Source organism: Bipolaris victoriae (assembly GCF_000527765.1).
Source record: "Bipolaris victoriae FI3 unplaced genomic scaffold scaffold_47, whole genome shotgun sequence".
NCBI classification, from domain to species: domain Eukaryota; kingdom Fungi; phylum Ascomycota; class Dothideomycetes; order Pleosporales; family Pleosporaceae; genus Bipolaris; species Bipolaris victoriae.
The window spans coordinates 83046-96851 of record NW_014575345.1 but is presented as its reverse complement, the minus strand read 5'-3'; the positions used below and the strand labels follow the sequence as shown (position 1 = coordinate 96851).

At 51.4% G+C, this 13806-nt stretch overlaps 7 protein-coding genes across 7 annotated transcripts; 4 read left to right on the top strand and 3 right to left on the bottom strand.

Moving 5' to 3' along the window:
• Positions 1–820: 820 nt before the first annotated feature.
• COCVIDRAFT_100475 (hypothetical protein) lies at positions 821–1751 on the bottom strand (the record flags this gene model as incomplete). The annotated part of the gene is made up of 2 exons (XM_014700660.1): positions 821–1575; positions 1634–1751. 2 exons carry the CDS (start codon positions 1749–1751, stop codon positions 821–823), a joined length of 873 nt encoding a protein of 290 aa, XP_014556146.1.
• A 417-nt stretch (positions 1752–2168) lies between these two features.
• COCVIDRAFT_100486 (hypothetical protein) lies at positions 2169–3889 on the bottom strand (the record flags this gene model as incomplete). Its single annotated transcript, XM_014700659.1, has 5 exons — positions 2169–2425; positions 2482–2849; positions 2903–3163; positions 3220–3586; positions 3640–3889. 5 exons carry the CDS (start codon positions 3887–3889, stop codon positions 2169–2171), a joined length of 1503 nt encoding a protein of 500 aa, XP_014556145.1.
• Positions 3890–4880: 991 nt separating this feature from the next.
• On the top strand, positions 4881–6362 carry COCVIDRAFT_100476 (hypothetical protein; the record flags this gene model as incomplete). The annotated part of the gene is made up of 4 exons (XM_014700658.1): positions 4881–5162; positions 5218–5640; positions 5691–6106; positions 6161–6362. The coding sequence occupies 4 exons, from the start codon at positions 4881–4883 to the stop codon at positions 6360–6362; spliced, it is 1323 nt and encodes a 440-aa protein (XP_014556144.1).
• A 683-nt stretch (positions 6363–7045) lies between these two features.
• COCVIDRAFT_27035 (hypothetical protein) lies at positions 7046–7588 on the top strand (the record flags this gene model as incomplete). The annotated part of the gene is made up of 1 exon (XM_014700657.1): positions 7046–7588. One exon carries the CDS (start codon positions 7046–7048, stop codon positions 7586–7588), a length of 543 nt encoding a protein of 180 aa, XP_014556143.1.
• Positions 7589–8007: 419 nt separating this feature from the next.
• Positions 8008–8998, top strand: COCVIDRAFT_100474 (hypothetical protein; the record flags this gene model as incomplete). Its single annotated transcript, XM_014700656.1, has 3 exons — positions 8008–8179; positions 8238–8640; positions 8698–8998. 3 exons carry the CDS (start codon positions 8008–8010, stop codon positions 8996–8998), a joined length of 876 nt encoding a protein of 291 aa, XP_014556142.1.
• A 446-nt stretch (positions 8999–9444) lies between these two features.
• Positions 9445–12256, top strand: COCVIDRAFT_100564 (hypothetical protein; the record flags this gene model as incomplete). The annotated part of the gene is made up of 3 exons (XM_014700655.1): positions 9445–10229; positions 10280–12005; positions 12074–12256. The coding sequence occupies 3 exons, from the start codon at positions 9445–9447 to the stop codon at positions 12254–12256; spliced, it is 2694 nt and encodes an 897-aa protein (XP_014556141.1).
• Positions 12257–12617: 361 nt separating this feature from the next.
• COCVIDRAFT_38191 (hypothetical protein) lies at positions 12618–13718 on the bottom strand (the record flags this gene model as incomplete). Its single annotated transcript, XM_014700654.1, has 1 exon — positions 12618–13718. The coding sequence occupies one exon, from the start codon at positions 13716–13718 to the stop codon at positions 12618–12620; it is 1101 nt and encodes a 366-aa protein (XP_014556140.1).
• Positions 13719–13806: the final 88 nt, after the last annotated feature.

The window sequence follows — 13806 nt, the reverse complement described above, 5'->3', positions numbered from 1 at the left end:
CTTTTCCCTGCTTTTCGAGATCGGCGCACTAGTTGTTGTTGCATCCTCCTCTCAACCTCGTTTCTGCTACTTGTTTACCGTCCCTTAGCAGTGTGGTACTTTTTGCTCACCCCATCTCCTCTCCTCTCTCCCGAAGACTCCTTCAAAAGAAAAAAAAGGTCGTTCCTTTTTTTAAGATTTTGTTTTTTCCCTCCCACCCGTTTTTTATTAACGACTATCATGGCCAAGTTCTTGTTTTGTTCGCTCTCCCCCCCTTTTAGTTTCCCTCTTCTTCTCTCCTCTTGCCTGCGGCTGGGGGAGAAGAGATAAGAGGAGTACAACTGACGAAACTGCGTTTCCTTTGTTTTACGAAAGAAGGAAGGGGGATGGATGGAATGTCCCGTTGTCCATTTGTCGTTTTTTATCTACACCCGCGGGGGGAAAATAATTTCTTCCAAATGTCTTTTGGTGAAACTGCTTGGTTGTTTTAATTTTTTGTATACATCTGCGATGATTGATTTGCGTTGCATCGCACTGAAGGACTTTTGGGACTTTTTTTTCTTTGCCTCTTTCCCACCTGGTGGAGAGAGATAGAGAGAGAGAAGGTTTTTTTTTGTCCGATGTGGTGTTTTGTCGCAAGTCGATTGAGACCGCTTGAAATAAGGGGATCCAGACTGTGGAAAGGGGAATTAGTCTTAGCGGTGGCAATAATGAGAAATCCCAGGCCGCCTCTATATTGTTGTGTTCTTTGAGATGCATTTACGTGTGATGTCGTGTATGTCTTTTTTTCTTACATCGAACCTGATTCTATATCTATTATCACTAACAAAACAGCTCCACCCTACAACCCAACCTCAAACGCCCCATCAATCAAACTCCAAAACTGCTCTACAATCTCCCTCTGCCCCTCTCCTCCTCTAACCGCCAGATACCTCTGCCCCTCAACTTTCGGCTCCCAATTCCCCGGATTAGCATCCACCATAATCCCCCCAGCCTCTTTCAAAATAACCCATCCAGCACACACATCCCACGCCCAGCATCCAGCCTCCCAGTAGACATCCAGCCCGCCACTAGCGACACCACACAGATTGAGGGCCGCAGACCCAAACGACCTCAGCCCATGCACCATGCCACCGCCATTTTCCTTAGTCGCCGCCAACCGCTTAAACGTCTCACTCTTGACCCTAAAATCATTCCCGCTGCGATCACTCCCCCACTCCACTGCCACAAGACACTGATCCAACCCCTCCAGCCTCTGCGGCTCGCCTCCTAGCGGCAATCTCGTCGTGCGATTCAAATACGCGCCCTGCCCTTTTACGGCTGAATACAGCGTTTGCGTAAAAGGGTTGTATACGACGCCGACGACCGGCTCGCGGTTTACGGCGAGCCCGAGCGAGATGCAGACGTAAGGGTAGCGGTGTACGAAGTTTGTGGTGCCGTCGATGGGGTCGCAGATGAAGGTTGGGTTCGCGGTTAGCACGTCGCCTGGTTTGTAGGTTTCTTCGCCCATAAAGGAGAAGGTGGGGTAGGTGGAAGTCAGGGAGGTGGAAATGAGGGATTCGACTGCGCGGTCGGTTTCGGTTACGAGGTCGACGGCTGCGTGGGAGTGTTAGTATAGGTGTGGTTTGGGGTGAAGAAAGGCTGGGTTAAGTACAATTCTTCTTTGAGCCAGACTCCGAGGTTGTGGGTTTGGCGGCGACGATGCGTTCGCCTGCTTCTTTGGCGATGGAGATCATGAAGTCGTGGATTTCGTTGAGGTTGAGGTCTGCCATTTTGTCGAATTGTGCTGGAGGTTGACAAGGGAAAAGGGAGGAGTTGAAGTTTGGGATTGAAAATGAGATGAGAGCTTTCGTTATGTAGAATTGTCTAATGTTCCTTGTTCACCTACAGCTAGCTAGTACCCTTGTTACCCCTCAGCGGGGCACATGCAGGGTCCACTTACCGTACCACGTGGGGTAATAGCGAGTGTCAACGGGCGTACTTGCGTCTGGTATTTGTTGTTCTATGGTTTCTACTTGAAGCAAATTTGGCGGAATGTTGTCTTGTTTAAACAACGAAAAAAAATACTGGAGCATTCTTGCAATTCATAGAGCATTACAAGACAGCTAAATACTATACATCTCGTTGGATTTAGAATAATCTGGGGGCTTTTCCTCAGACCACCAGGATTCAAAATTATCGGAAAACTCTCAAGCCTTGGTCTCAACTGTATAGCTGCCAACCTTCTTTTCCTCCTGTTCCAACTCCTCAGCTATAACATCAGCAGGGATACGGTCTGGTGTTTGGTTGACTAAAACGAGCATTGGACCGAACGCCAACGCCATTAGACCAAATGTAACACAGAAACCAATCATTGGTGATGTCTTAATCTGAGTATTCATACCATAAGATATAGCCTGGCCAACAGCTTCGAGAGCGCGGAATGCAGCACCATTGCGAACATTTGCTATACGAAGTCAGTTCACAACATCCCAGAACATGTGTAAGACGGAGACAACAAACCTTGAGCATCAGTTGCAAAAGAGGAGAGTAGCCAGTACATGTACGACTGCGACAATGGGCCTGTGGTCTGAACGAAAAAGTATGGCAGGAAAGTCCGCGCATATCTCGACTCGTCCCAATCAATCTTGCCAGGGTTGTGGCTATTGAACCCCGCTTGAATAACGATTGACCAGATGTAAACGCCGAGGTTTAGGAGAACGACAGTCAGAAGGCCGATTTGGGCACGACGACGCTGGTTTAAGCCCTTCATGTCGAGAATGAAACCCAGACCGAAGCATCCAACGATGCAGAAGAAAGGCGAAATGAGAGAAGAGAGGGCGCGAGCTCGGACGCTGAAATAGGTTGCAAGATATGTTGACCAGGTGCCACTAATTATTCGTTAGCAAGATTGTAGCTTCATAAGAGAGACTTCACAACTAACCCATAGAAAAATGACCAGATGGCCCAGAGCGCGGACAACAAGATGAGTTTTGAAGTCATGGTAACCCTAATCTGCTTGATCTCCATCTTGGTGCCTATCTTCTCAGAAACGAGAATCCGCGTCCCGTCTGAGCGGACTACTCTCTCAAGCGGCGAAATGAGAAAGGCGAACGGTAGTGCCATGCACTCGATGATAAGGAAGGCGATGTAGGTATCCGGTGTTACACCGCCAACAACTCCCTTTTCGTGATTCTTTGACAGACTGTAAAGTGCCAGTGTTAGTTTTGGTCTCAGGAGATTGGAAAAGTAATGCCTTACTTGATCGCCCCACCCACTAGTTGTCCCAGATTGCGGGCAACAATCCAAAGAGCCAAGTACTTGCCACGAGATCCTGATGGAGCGAGCGACATGATCGTACCGGATTCGGCAACATACCATGTTCCCGTTCCAATGCCCGTAAAAAATCCGCCTAGGATGAGGTACCATTGGTTACCAAATTTTGAGTTGCAGTAGTATGACGAGCCTCGGATAGGGAATGAGCAAGCGCCAATGACGAGAGCCCATTTTGTACCCAGCTTGTTTACGATGGGACCGCCCAAGGCACAGCAGAGTGCAAGCATAGTGTAGTTGACAGCAGTTGCAATATTTGAGGTTTGAGGAGTGGCTAGACCACCTCCACCAAGGCCTGGAATCATGTTAGTTATACATTTAGATTATATATTGACCAAGGAAGCTGACCAGCAATAGCATCAGCCATGGCGGGACCACAAAAGGCTTGAACACTCAGCAGAAGCATCTGCGTCAAGCTGTTTTGCCAAACTCTTTTCCATAATGGCACAGTCCGCGCATATTCTTCTTGATTGATCCTCTCATCTGCGACTTGATGCGAGGGTAGCGGAGCATTCCATGAGTCGTTGCCCTTGGTACGAAAGGCATCATCGTCGCCACCAGCGCGGGTGTTGGAGGGAGCAGCGTCAAACTTGGACATCTTGGGCGACTCCAACAAAGATCACCAAAGAATATTTCAGCCAAAGAAATACTGGGAGGTCGACCTCTGAACTGAGATGATCCCAAAGAAGCCTCACGCGACCCTTTATATATACGATCTTCGTCCCGCAACGTCTGCCATGCTCGTCTATCATACTATCTGATATCCCGGCTTATCTGTGGATCCCGGGGCTAAATTACCCCAACTCCGGGGTAAATTAAGTCGTTCTATCCAGCTGATAGGGACTGTGGAGTCCATGGTTTCGGTGACAAGCGGAATGCCGAGGGGAACGAACGTCTGGAAGATCAATCGGACTAGGCTTAATATGGTAGTGCGAACAGTCGGGAAAAGTGGAGGCAAGAGCTAAGGCGGACAAGGAATGGTAAAGAGACGCTAGACATGGCAGTCAGGCCTTGCGAGGCTTGTTGTCGGGCCTTTGCGGTTGTAAAGCAAGGCGCGAGTCAGGCGTTACATCGCTCCGCGGGTGACTTGGTACCTCGATAGGACATTGGCATTGTTGATATCTGATCGGATCCAGTGTAGACCCAGTATTGTGTTATCAGGGCGCGATATGTCAATAAGGCAATGGCACATTCAGTGCTCCATCTTTGGAGACACGGGCTGGCCCCTCATTGAATGACCATGTGCTGACGTCCAATAATCTAGCCTTATTGGGAGATAATAACAGTCGGGATCATCAAGCGAGAGCCAAGCGCCATCTCCATTGCCGAGTGTCGCCTCCAACCGACGGTACGTGGAGTAGACAGCCTCGATTACTTAATTGAAACTTGTCTGAGCTCGCAATTGAGCGGGGAGTATGCCTCGATATCGTATCATCGAGCTGGTGGCGTGTGCAGACTTCATTGATACTTAACCGGCGGGCGTTTGGGGCGTGACCCATTGTGGATTGCCTCTGATCACGACTTGCGCCTCCGACCAGAAAGACTTTCAGCTTCCCGGGAATACTACCATAGCCAAGCGTTGTTTCATTATGGCACCTTCAAGAGCGAACACGTCTGTTATTGTTGTCGGTGGTGGTGGCACTATTGGCTCCTCGACAGCTCTTCACCTTGTCCGTTCTGGCTATACACCGTCAAATATCACCGTCCTCGACACATATCCTATCCCATCATCGCAATCGGCCGGAAATGACTTAAATAAGATCATGGGAATCCGCTTGCGGAACAAGGTCGATCTCCAGTTAAGTCTAGAAGCTCGTCAAATGTGGAGAGAAGATGAGCTATTCAAAGAGTATTTTCATAATACTGGGCGGGTACGTACAGCTGGTAAGACGATATGTTTGGGGCTATGGTCTGACAGTAGCATAGTTGGATTGCGCTCATGGCGAGACGGGACTTGTGGATTTAAAACAAGCATACCAAGCTCTCCTCGACGCCAACGCTGGACTCGAGAAAACAACGGAATGGCTTGACTCAGAAGACGAAATCCTCAAGAAAATGCCACTTCTAGATCGCGAGCAGATCAAGGGTTGGAAAGCAGTGTACAGCCAAGATGGCGGCTGGCTCGCCGCAGCAAAAGCCATCAACGCGATAGGTGAATACCTACGCGACAGCGGAGTCAAATTTGGATTTGGTGGCGCTGGTTCGTTCAAGCAACCTCTTCTGGCTGAGGGAGTATGCATTGGCGTCGAGACAGCAGATGGGACCAGGTACTATGCTGACAAGGTTGTACTTGCAGCTGGCGCCTGGAGTCCTGTACTGGTTGATTTGGAAGAGCAGTGCGTTTCAAAAGTAGGTTTTCCACCAATGCGATACTTCATTTCCACATCTGACACTGTTAGGCTTGGGTATATGCTCACATACAACTCACACCGGAAGAAGCAGCAGAATATAAAAACGCACCTGTAGTATACAACGGCGATGTCGGCTTCTTTTTCGAGCCCGACGAGCACGGTGTCATCAAAGTCTGCGATGAGTTTCCAGGCTTCACGCGCTTCAAGCAGCATCAGCCATATGGCGCTAAAGCACCAAAACGTATCTCTGTGCCCAGGTCGGCAGCAAAACACCCGACTGACACCTATCCCGATGCTTCTGAAGTGAGCATCCGCAAGGCTATTGCGACCTTTCTACCCAAGTTCACCAAGAAGGAGCTATTCAATAGGCACCTGTGCTGGTGCACAGATACGGCCGACGCTGCGCTGTTGATGTGTGAGCATCCCGAATGGAAAAACTTTGTGCTTGCTACTGGAGACAGCGGGTATGTATCCCAAATTTTGGTACTTGACAATACATACTGACCGAATCTGTTTAGTCATACTTTCAAGCTGTTGCCAAATATCGGCAAGCATGTCGTGGAGCTGCTCGAAGGTACGCTAGCAGATGATCTAGCACATGCGTGGAGATGGCGGCCTGGTACTGGTGATGCATTGAAGTCGAGAAGAGCAGCGCCGGCAAAGGACCTATCAGACATGCCTGGCTGGAAGCACGATGAGGCTGTCAAGTCTAAGTTATAGCGCGCTGATCATTTTTCACTGAGAGCTATGAAGACTCTTCACCTAGTGTGCTCAATATAGTAATTAGTTCTAGATATTCGACACCATCCAACGGAAGTAGATCTAAACTCTTAATCGTGCAAATTCCTTGGTATCAAAGTAAAAGAAGGTACAAAGATGAACCACTGCGCCACCCCTCAGTGTCTTGAACAACAAGAGCAAAGCGTGTCTATTAGGTGAGCAGTGTAAGGTATACTTGCCGAATTAGCTGACTTCCATCTCTCAGGTCAAGCTTCCAGTAACGGTAATCATGCCCTTCAAGGAACAACGGTTGCCAAGGTCAGTTCGAATATATCGGGGAAGTCCAGCTTGGTAAGGTCGGGCAGGTGTATCTGTGCTTAGATGTTGCCAGGAAAGCGTGATTCAACACAACTGGCAAGAATGTTGACAGACTCGTTGCCTGTCTCTGGGCCCTTAAGTACCACCGCTCGTCTCCGTCTTTACTCTTCTTACTTCACTACATCGTTATCACTAGTCAAGAACTCACCGCTTTTAACTTTTATATTAAGCCCATCACTCAAGTCACAACCAACAATACCTCTCGTTGCCAAATCCACAATACCGTTACCCCTCCGTCATCCATGCAACCGCCCTCGGTGCAAACACTTCACCAATATCTCAGTTAGACATCCCTCAGGGCGACCATGGAGGGACGAGCAGCCAAAATTCTGCATGGCCTGGACGAAAGCCTCCCAATGACACCTGGCCGAAAATGGAGCCTCGCTGCCATCATCGTTGCTATCCCTGTTTTTGTGTTCTTGTTCGCAATGTGCTTTAAACGTTGGGGAGACTGGTGTCCTTGTGACAAGCAAAGGGACGGACCCGATGCACCAGCAGCAGGGCCGACGATTGGAAATGGCTCACTTCGAGTCGGTAACATCGAACTGGGTACGGTCAACGTAGATCGAGATGCGGCAGACCAGACACAGCCTGGACCACATTCAAGTCCACCAAGTCAAGTTCTACCCGGTCCAGCTCTACCCAGTCCAGCTCTACCCAGTCCAGCTCTACTCAGTATAGGTCTACCCAATCCAGGTCTACCCAGTACAAGTCTACCACGTTCAGCTCAACCCAGTTTGGAACACACCACGGCACGAAACTCGGAGAATCGGCGAAGCAGCAATGGGCAAAGCGAACGACGTCGAATTTTGCAAGAAGAAGCTGCCGCGATAGTCGAGAGAACGTGAACGCAGCCTCGGTTTCAATGCACGTTGTCGATGTTTGTTATAGTTCTTGGAGGCTCAAGCAATGGGAATGAATGTTTCTTAGCAATGACAAGATACATGTTCTAGCCATCCAATACAGTACATGTTTATGATCGATTCCATTACAGGCGTCTATTCTTGTGACTCTACCTGTGAATGTCGGGCGTAGTCTGATGTAACAACAGCCATGAATCTGCACGTCGAGTAAGCTGGGAACACGCTAGCGGGCCGGACCTCGGCATGTTGAGCAGTGAGGCCGGGGTTCGCGGTAGAACTACTCCGCATTTCAAGAATGGCCAGCTCTCATAAATCCTCAAAATCACTATCTGTATAAGCCTTGGACTTTTAAGTATCGCCTAAACAAACTCTCAACTTGTACCACTACGTGTGTATAGCAAAACATGTCATCCTCGAAGCGCGTGGAGCAGATTGCTGGTCACCTCAACTACCCCAAGGGTATGTTGGCGGGCCAGACTGCCATTATTACTGGATCTGGACAGGGAATCGGAGCTGAGGCGGCGAAGCTGTTTGCGAAGGAGGGCGCAAAGGTTGTGGTTGCTGATGTAGACGCAAGTGAGTCAATAGAGCGCATATGGAATATCTCACGGGCCTGTTGCTGACATGTACACAGAAAAGGCCGAAGCGGTAGCTTCTGAAATCAACTCTTCAGGCGGCAGCGCAATAGCAGTAGCAGGCGACGTTCTCGACGATGCCTACATCAAGACTCTGATCTCCAAGGCGGCCGAGTTTGGCGGAGGCAAGATCCACATCATTGTCAACAATGCGGGCTACACATGGGATGGCGTCATCCACAAGATGACGGACAAGCAGTGGCAGACAATTGTCGACTTGCACGGGACGGCACCGTTCAAGATTGTGCGCGCTGCAGCGCCGTATTTCCGGGTCAAGGACGGCGAGCCCAGGAACATTATCAACATCTCGAGCACGAGCGGCTTGAACGGAAATGCTGGGCAGATCAACTATGCGCTGGCCAAGGCGGGTGTGCAGGGCATGACCAAGACAATTGCCAAAGAGTATGTCCTCTCTTTTGTGTTCTCCCTCCGTCAACATATATGCTAACGTATATCTAGGTGGGGCCCTCAGTTTGGCGTGCGGGCAAACACGGTCGCTTTCGGACACATCCAGACGCGGTTGACGCAGGCAAAGGAGGCGGGCGCATTTGTGACGACGCCCGACGGCGAGAAGGTGGCACTCGGAATACCACAGGCGCAGAAGAGTGCCGTCCCAGAGAGCCAGCTGTACGCGGACATTCCTCTGCGCAGGCCAGGGACAGCGACGGAGGCGGCGAGCGCGGTGCTGGCTGTTGCGAGCCCACTGTTTAGCTATGTCAACGGAGAGACAATCAAGGTCACGGGTGGTCGGAACATGTAGATGATGTGAAATTGAGTGTGGCTGCGTGCCAAAGTATAAATAATAATAATGGCAATTGTGATTCCAGTCTCAAACGCGGGCTGTGGTGGAATGGAATGGGGGGTTTCGAGTACCAAGGCCTTAGGACATGACAGGGACTCGGCGGCGGACGCTGATCCGCAACGCCATCCCCAGACGCCTCAGCAATGGTCTTTTGGCAACATTGAGACCAGACATAATCACTGGCCTTTTTTTGCTGCGTTGTCGCGCCTATTCATACCCGCTTGTTGCCGCCATTACTTCTAGCCACCTCTTCCAACATGTCCATGTGCAATCGGTAACCCCATTCCATCCATCTGCATCGCTCGTACCAAGTATTCGCCCGCGGGCGAGCATCCCCTACCTACCAACACGTTGCGCAACGCCGCACTTAATCCCACCAGGACCACGGTCCTTACCAGCTCGCCATGAGCGACGAAAAGCACAACTACGTCCGCGAGCCCTCGCCGCCCCCCATCCCCACATATGACGAGGCCACCTCGTCGCGCAATGCGCCGGCACGCCTAGGACCAAACGAGATCAGCGACGACGCCGAGCGGCAGGGTCTCCTAACCCCAGATGTTCGCACACAGTCCGACTCACGGAGACGCAATGGATACTACCAGCCGCCTTCGGTCCAGTCGGTCGACGATGGCGACTCGGACCTGGGCAGCCCGGTGCGGGAGAGCCAGGACGAGGCCCTGCGCCAGACTATGGAGGAGATGGAGATATTAGACCCGGAATCCGCAGAGGAAGGAAGATCGAGGAGGAACCGAACGCGAAATCGCTTTTCCAAGCGTTTCAACAGCATACGGCACTCGCTGTCGAATTGGAATCTACCCCGGATACCATGGCCGACATGGCGTCCCAACTTCAGTGCCGTCACTGATCATATGCCTACTATATCCGAGGAATATAGGCCGGGCTGGGCTATGTTTGCGCGTCTGCTCGGCCTCTTTGTCATTGTTATACTCGTGTACTTCCTGGTTGCCAGTGAGGTGGTGCCCATGGGCGGCGGCTTCGGCACACCCTTTAATCCAGAGTGGATACGCCAAACGGCCGTCGAGGGCGTCGAGAGCTGGCGAATTGAAAAGAATCTCGAATACATTACGAGCTACGATCACATTGGCGGCACAGAGGGAAGTTATGTGCTGGGACAGTGGATCGAGGGAAAATTCAAGGACGCGAACATGGACACTTTTACACATGACGAGTATGTCAGACGGGAATGGCGAATTCCCCACAATATGCTGACTTGGACAGATACTTTGTTTATATGAACTACGCAAAGAAAGATGGCCGAAAAGTTGCCATTGTCGATCCACCCGATAAGGCTTGGGAAGCAAAACTCGAAGAGCCGTCCGTTTTCAACCCACCGAAAGCCCAGACGCCTGCCTACCACGCAATGTCGGCGTCTGGAAATGCTACTGGACCTCTGATTTACGTCAACTACTGCCACAAGAAGGACTTTAAGCGGTTATGGGACAGTGGCATTGATGCGCAAGGTGCAATTGTGCTCTGCCGATACTACGGAACGCAGCCAGATTTGGCCATGAAACTAAAGTCTGCGCAGGATGCGGGCGTAGCTGGTGTTCTGGTGTACTCCGATCCGGCAGACGACGGATTCAAAAACGGCAACCCCTGGCCTGACGGCAAGTGGCGACCTGGTGAGAGCGTACAGCGAGGCTCAGTTGCCCAGACCAACATGATTATGGGAGACATACTCACACCTGGAAAGCCGAGTTTGAAGAAAATGGAGCGCATGTCCCGGGACAAGAACCTAGCAGTGCCAAAGATTCCTAGTCTACCCCTGTCGTGGAAGGATGCGCAGAAACTACTTCAGTCACTCAACGGCGTTGGTGAAGAACTTCCGGATGAATGGGTCGGTGGTGTGCCAGATATTGGCGATAAGTGGTACTCTGGCCATCCGGAAAAGTCACCCAAGGTTTATATCCAAAACAATCAGGATGAAGTGGAGCAACAGCGTATTACAAACGTTTTTGGATCCCTCAAGGGTACAGAGGACCCAGGCCGGAAGATCATCATCGGAAACCACCGAGATTCATGGTGTTTTGGTGCAGCCGACCCTGGCTCTGGTACAGCAGTCATGCTTGAAGTTGTACGCGTACTCGGCGAGCTTCGTGCTCAGGGCTGGCGACCTCTGCGTACTATCGAGTTTGCATCCTGGGACGCTGGCGAGTACAACCGCATCGGATCCACCGAGCACGTTGAAGCCAACGTCGACGCCCTCCGCGATGGCGCCATCGCCTACCTCAACCTCGACGTTGGCGTGACCGGCTCCAAACTCTGGGCCAACGGCTCCCCCATCTTCCAACACGCCTGGACACGCATCCTCGACCGCCTCTCGGACCCGCACGAGAACAAAACCCTCCGCGAACTCTGGGACGCCTCCAACAGCAAAATCGGCAACCTCGGCGCAGCCAGCGACTACGTCGCCTTCCAAAACATTGCCGGCACCTCCTCCCTCGACTTTGGCTTATCTGCCTCTACCACCCCGAAAGACGGACCTGCCCACCCACTATCCCACAGCTGCTTCGAAACCCTCTCATGGATGCGCAAATACATCGACCCTTCCTTCTCCTACCACACCCTCCTCACCCAACTCACCTTACTCCTCATCCTCGAACTCGCCCAAGAACCCATTCTCCCCCTCAAACTCGACGACTTTGCCTCTGCCCTTCAGGAACAGGGCCAATCCCTCCTCGACTGGACCGAGAAAATCAGCGGTGGCGCCGATTACGATATTGCTATCTTCCAGCCGTTGGTCGATGCGCTCAGCATGTTTAAGAAGAGGACAGAGGCGTTTGGCGCGTGGGAGCAGAGCTGGTATAATCAGGTTTATGCAACGGGGGGGTTTGAAGCTAGTGGCGTGACGATGCAGCGTGTGAGGCATAACGCTAAGATTGGGGGTTTGGAGAGTGATTTTTTGGATTTGCCTCGTGGGAAGGAGGATAAGGGGGCTTATGGTGTAAGTTTTTTTTTCTCTGTTCTTTTTTTTGGGGGGGTGTGGGAAACTATTGCTAACGTGGTGATTAGTTGCCGAATCGCGATCAGTTCAAACATGTACTTTTCGCCCCTGACCTGGAAAATGGGCTCGAGGCTAGTGTTTTTCCCTACGCCAGAGAGGCGATTGCGAGTAAGGATTGGAAGAGGGCGGCTGAGGCGATTCAGATGACGGCTGATGTGTTGAATCGTGCGGGAGAGAGGCTGGGGCAGTGATCGTTTTTTTTGTTCTTTCTCTCTCTCTCTTTGGTAGGAAATTTTTTTAGACATTTGGGGAGGGGGGACTGGAAGAGTGTGTTAGATAATGGAGAGTTTATTAGGACTCTTCTACCTTTTGGTGTGAGCGTGAGTATAGGGTGCATTCATTGGCGTTTTCTTTCGTATCTTTTTCAAATGGTGTATAGAAGAGAAGAGAGGGGGGGGGGGTTCGCATAGAAGATAGTTTGTTGAAATCTATAGTTCTCTCTCCTGTTTGAGGAAAGAAAAATATTCTTTGATTTGAGATTGTTGCAAATGAAAGATTTAGATATTGGGTATCATGGTATCTAGCACAAAACCAAAAAGAAAAAGCCAGTCTTTACGCCGCGTCCTCTTTCTTTACCTCTATTTCCTCACCTCCAGTCTTCGCAGCATCTCCCTTTTCCTTTACATCCTCCTCCTTCGCACCCCCACCCTCATCTTTCCCCAACAACTCCGCCCCCAGCTCATCCAAAAACCTCTCCGCCTGCCCTTTACTCCTCTTCTCTAAAATGACCCTCTTCTTCTTCCGAATCATCTCCTTCCTCTCCTCGACCCTCCTCGCCCTCTCCCGTCTAACGCGTTCCGTCTCCTCCCTCTCCTTTTCAATCCTCCTCATCTGCTCCTTCCTCTCCTCCTCATCCTTTGAGAAATTGAAGAATCCCATACCGCGCTGCCGGACCTCTGCGCGGCCGTCGAAATGCAGGTCGGGGGGCGGCGTGAGTTCCTTGTCGCGTTTGGCGGCTAGCTCGGCCATTTGCTGGGCGATGGTGGCGTCTGGGTTGAAGGCTTGGGTTTGCACGGCGTCGCCGTAAATGAGGGTGTCGGGCATGCTGGGGCGCGCGGTGAAGCGGTCGGGTTCGTCGGCGACGAGGGTGCGTTTGCGGCGTTCTTCGCGGGCAGCGTCGGCGCGTGTGCCTTTTCGTGTGCGCCCGAATTCGTCAATGTATTCGACTAGTTCTTGCTCTTCGTCGTCGTCTGAAGAGGAGGACTCTGAAGCGGAGGCTTCGCCTTTTTCTTGCTTGTCTGCCCATTTTCGGTCGAAATCTACGCCGTATTTTTCGTCGACGTCTTCGACGTCGCCGCGCTTGAGGGCGTCGTAGAGGCGGGCTTTCTCTTCCATTCGCCGCTTTGTGCGCTTCCAGGCGACTTCGTCCTCGCCTTTTTCCTCGGCGGTGCGGCCGCGGTGTTTTTGTGTAAAGTCTGCATCTTCGAGGTCCTTGAGCGCGCGCTTCTTGACGTTCTTGTTGTGCGTCTTAAAAATGTCCTCCTTTTGTGGTCGCGCGCGGCCGGCGGTGGGCTTGTTGGATTCGGCAGACGAGCTCTTGATGAGGTTGGAAAGTGTGGACGCAAAGGCGAGGCTACTCGAGCTGGAGATTTCTTTTGCTTTGGCGCGTCCTTTTGGGCGTGCGCCGTAGAGATGGGCGTCCTTAGATGACATGTGTGCGGTGTTTGGGGTGTGGAGCGCGTTGTAGGGATGAGGCGATGTCGGCGGTGGAGTCCTGAGCTCTTGCGTCACTACGCGCTAC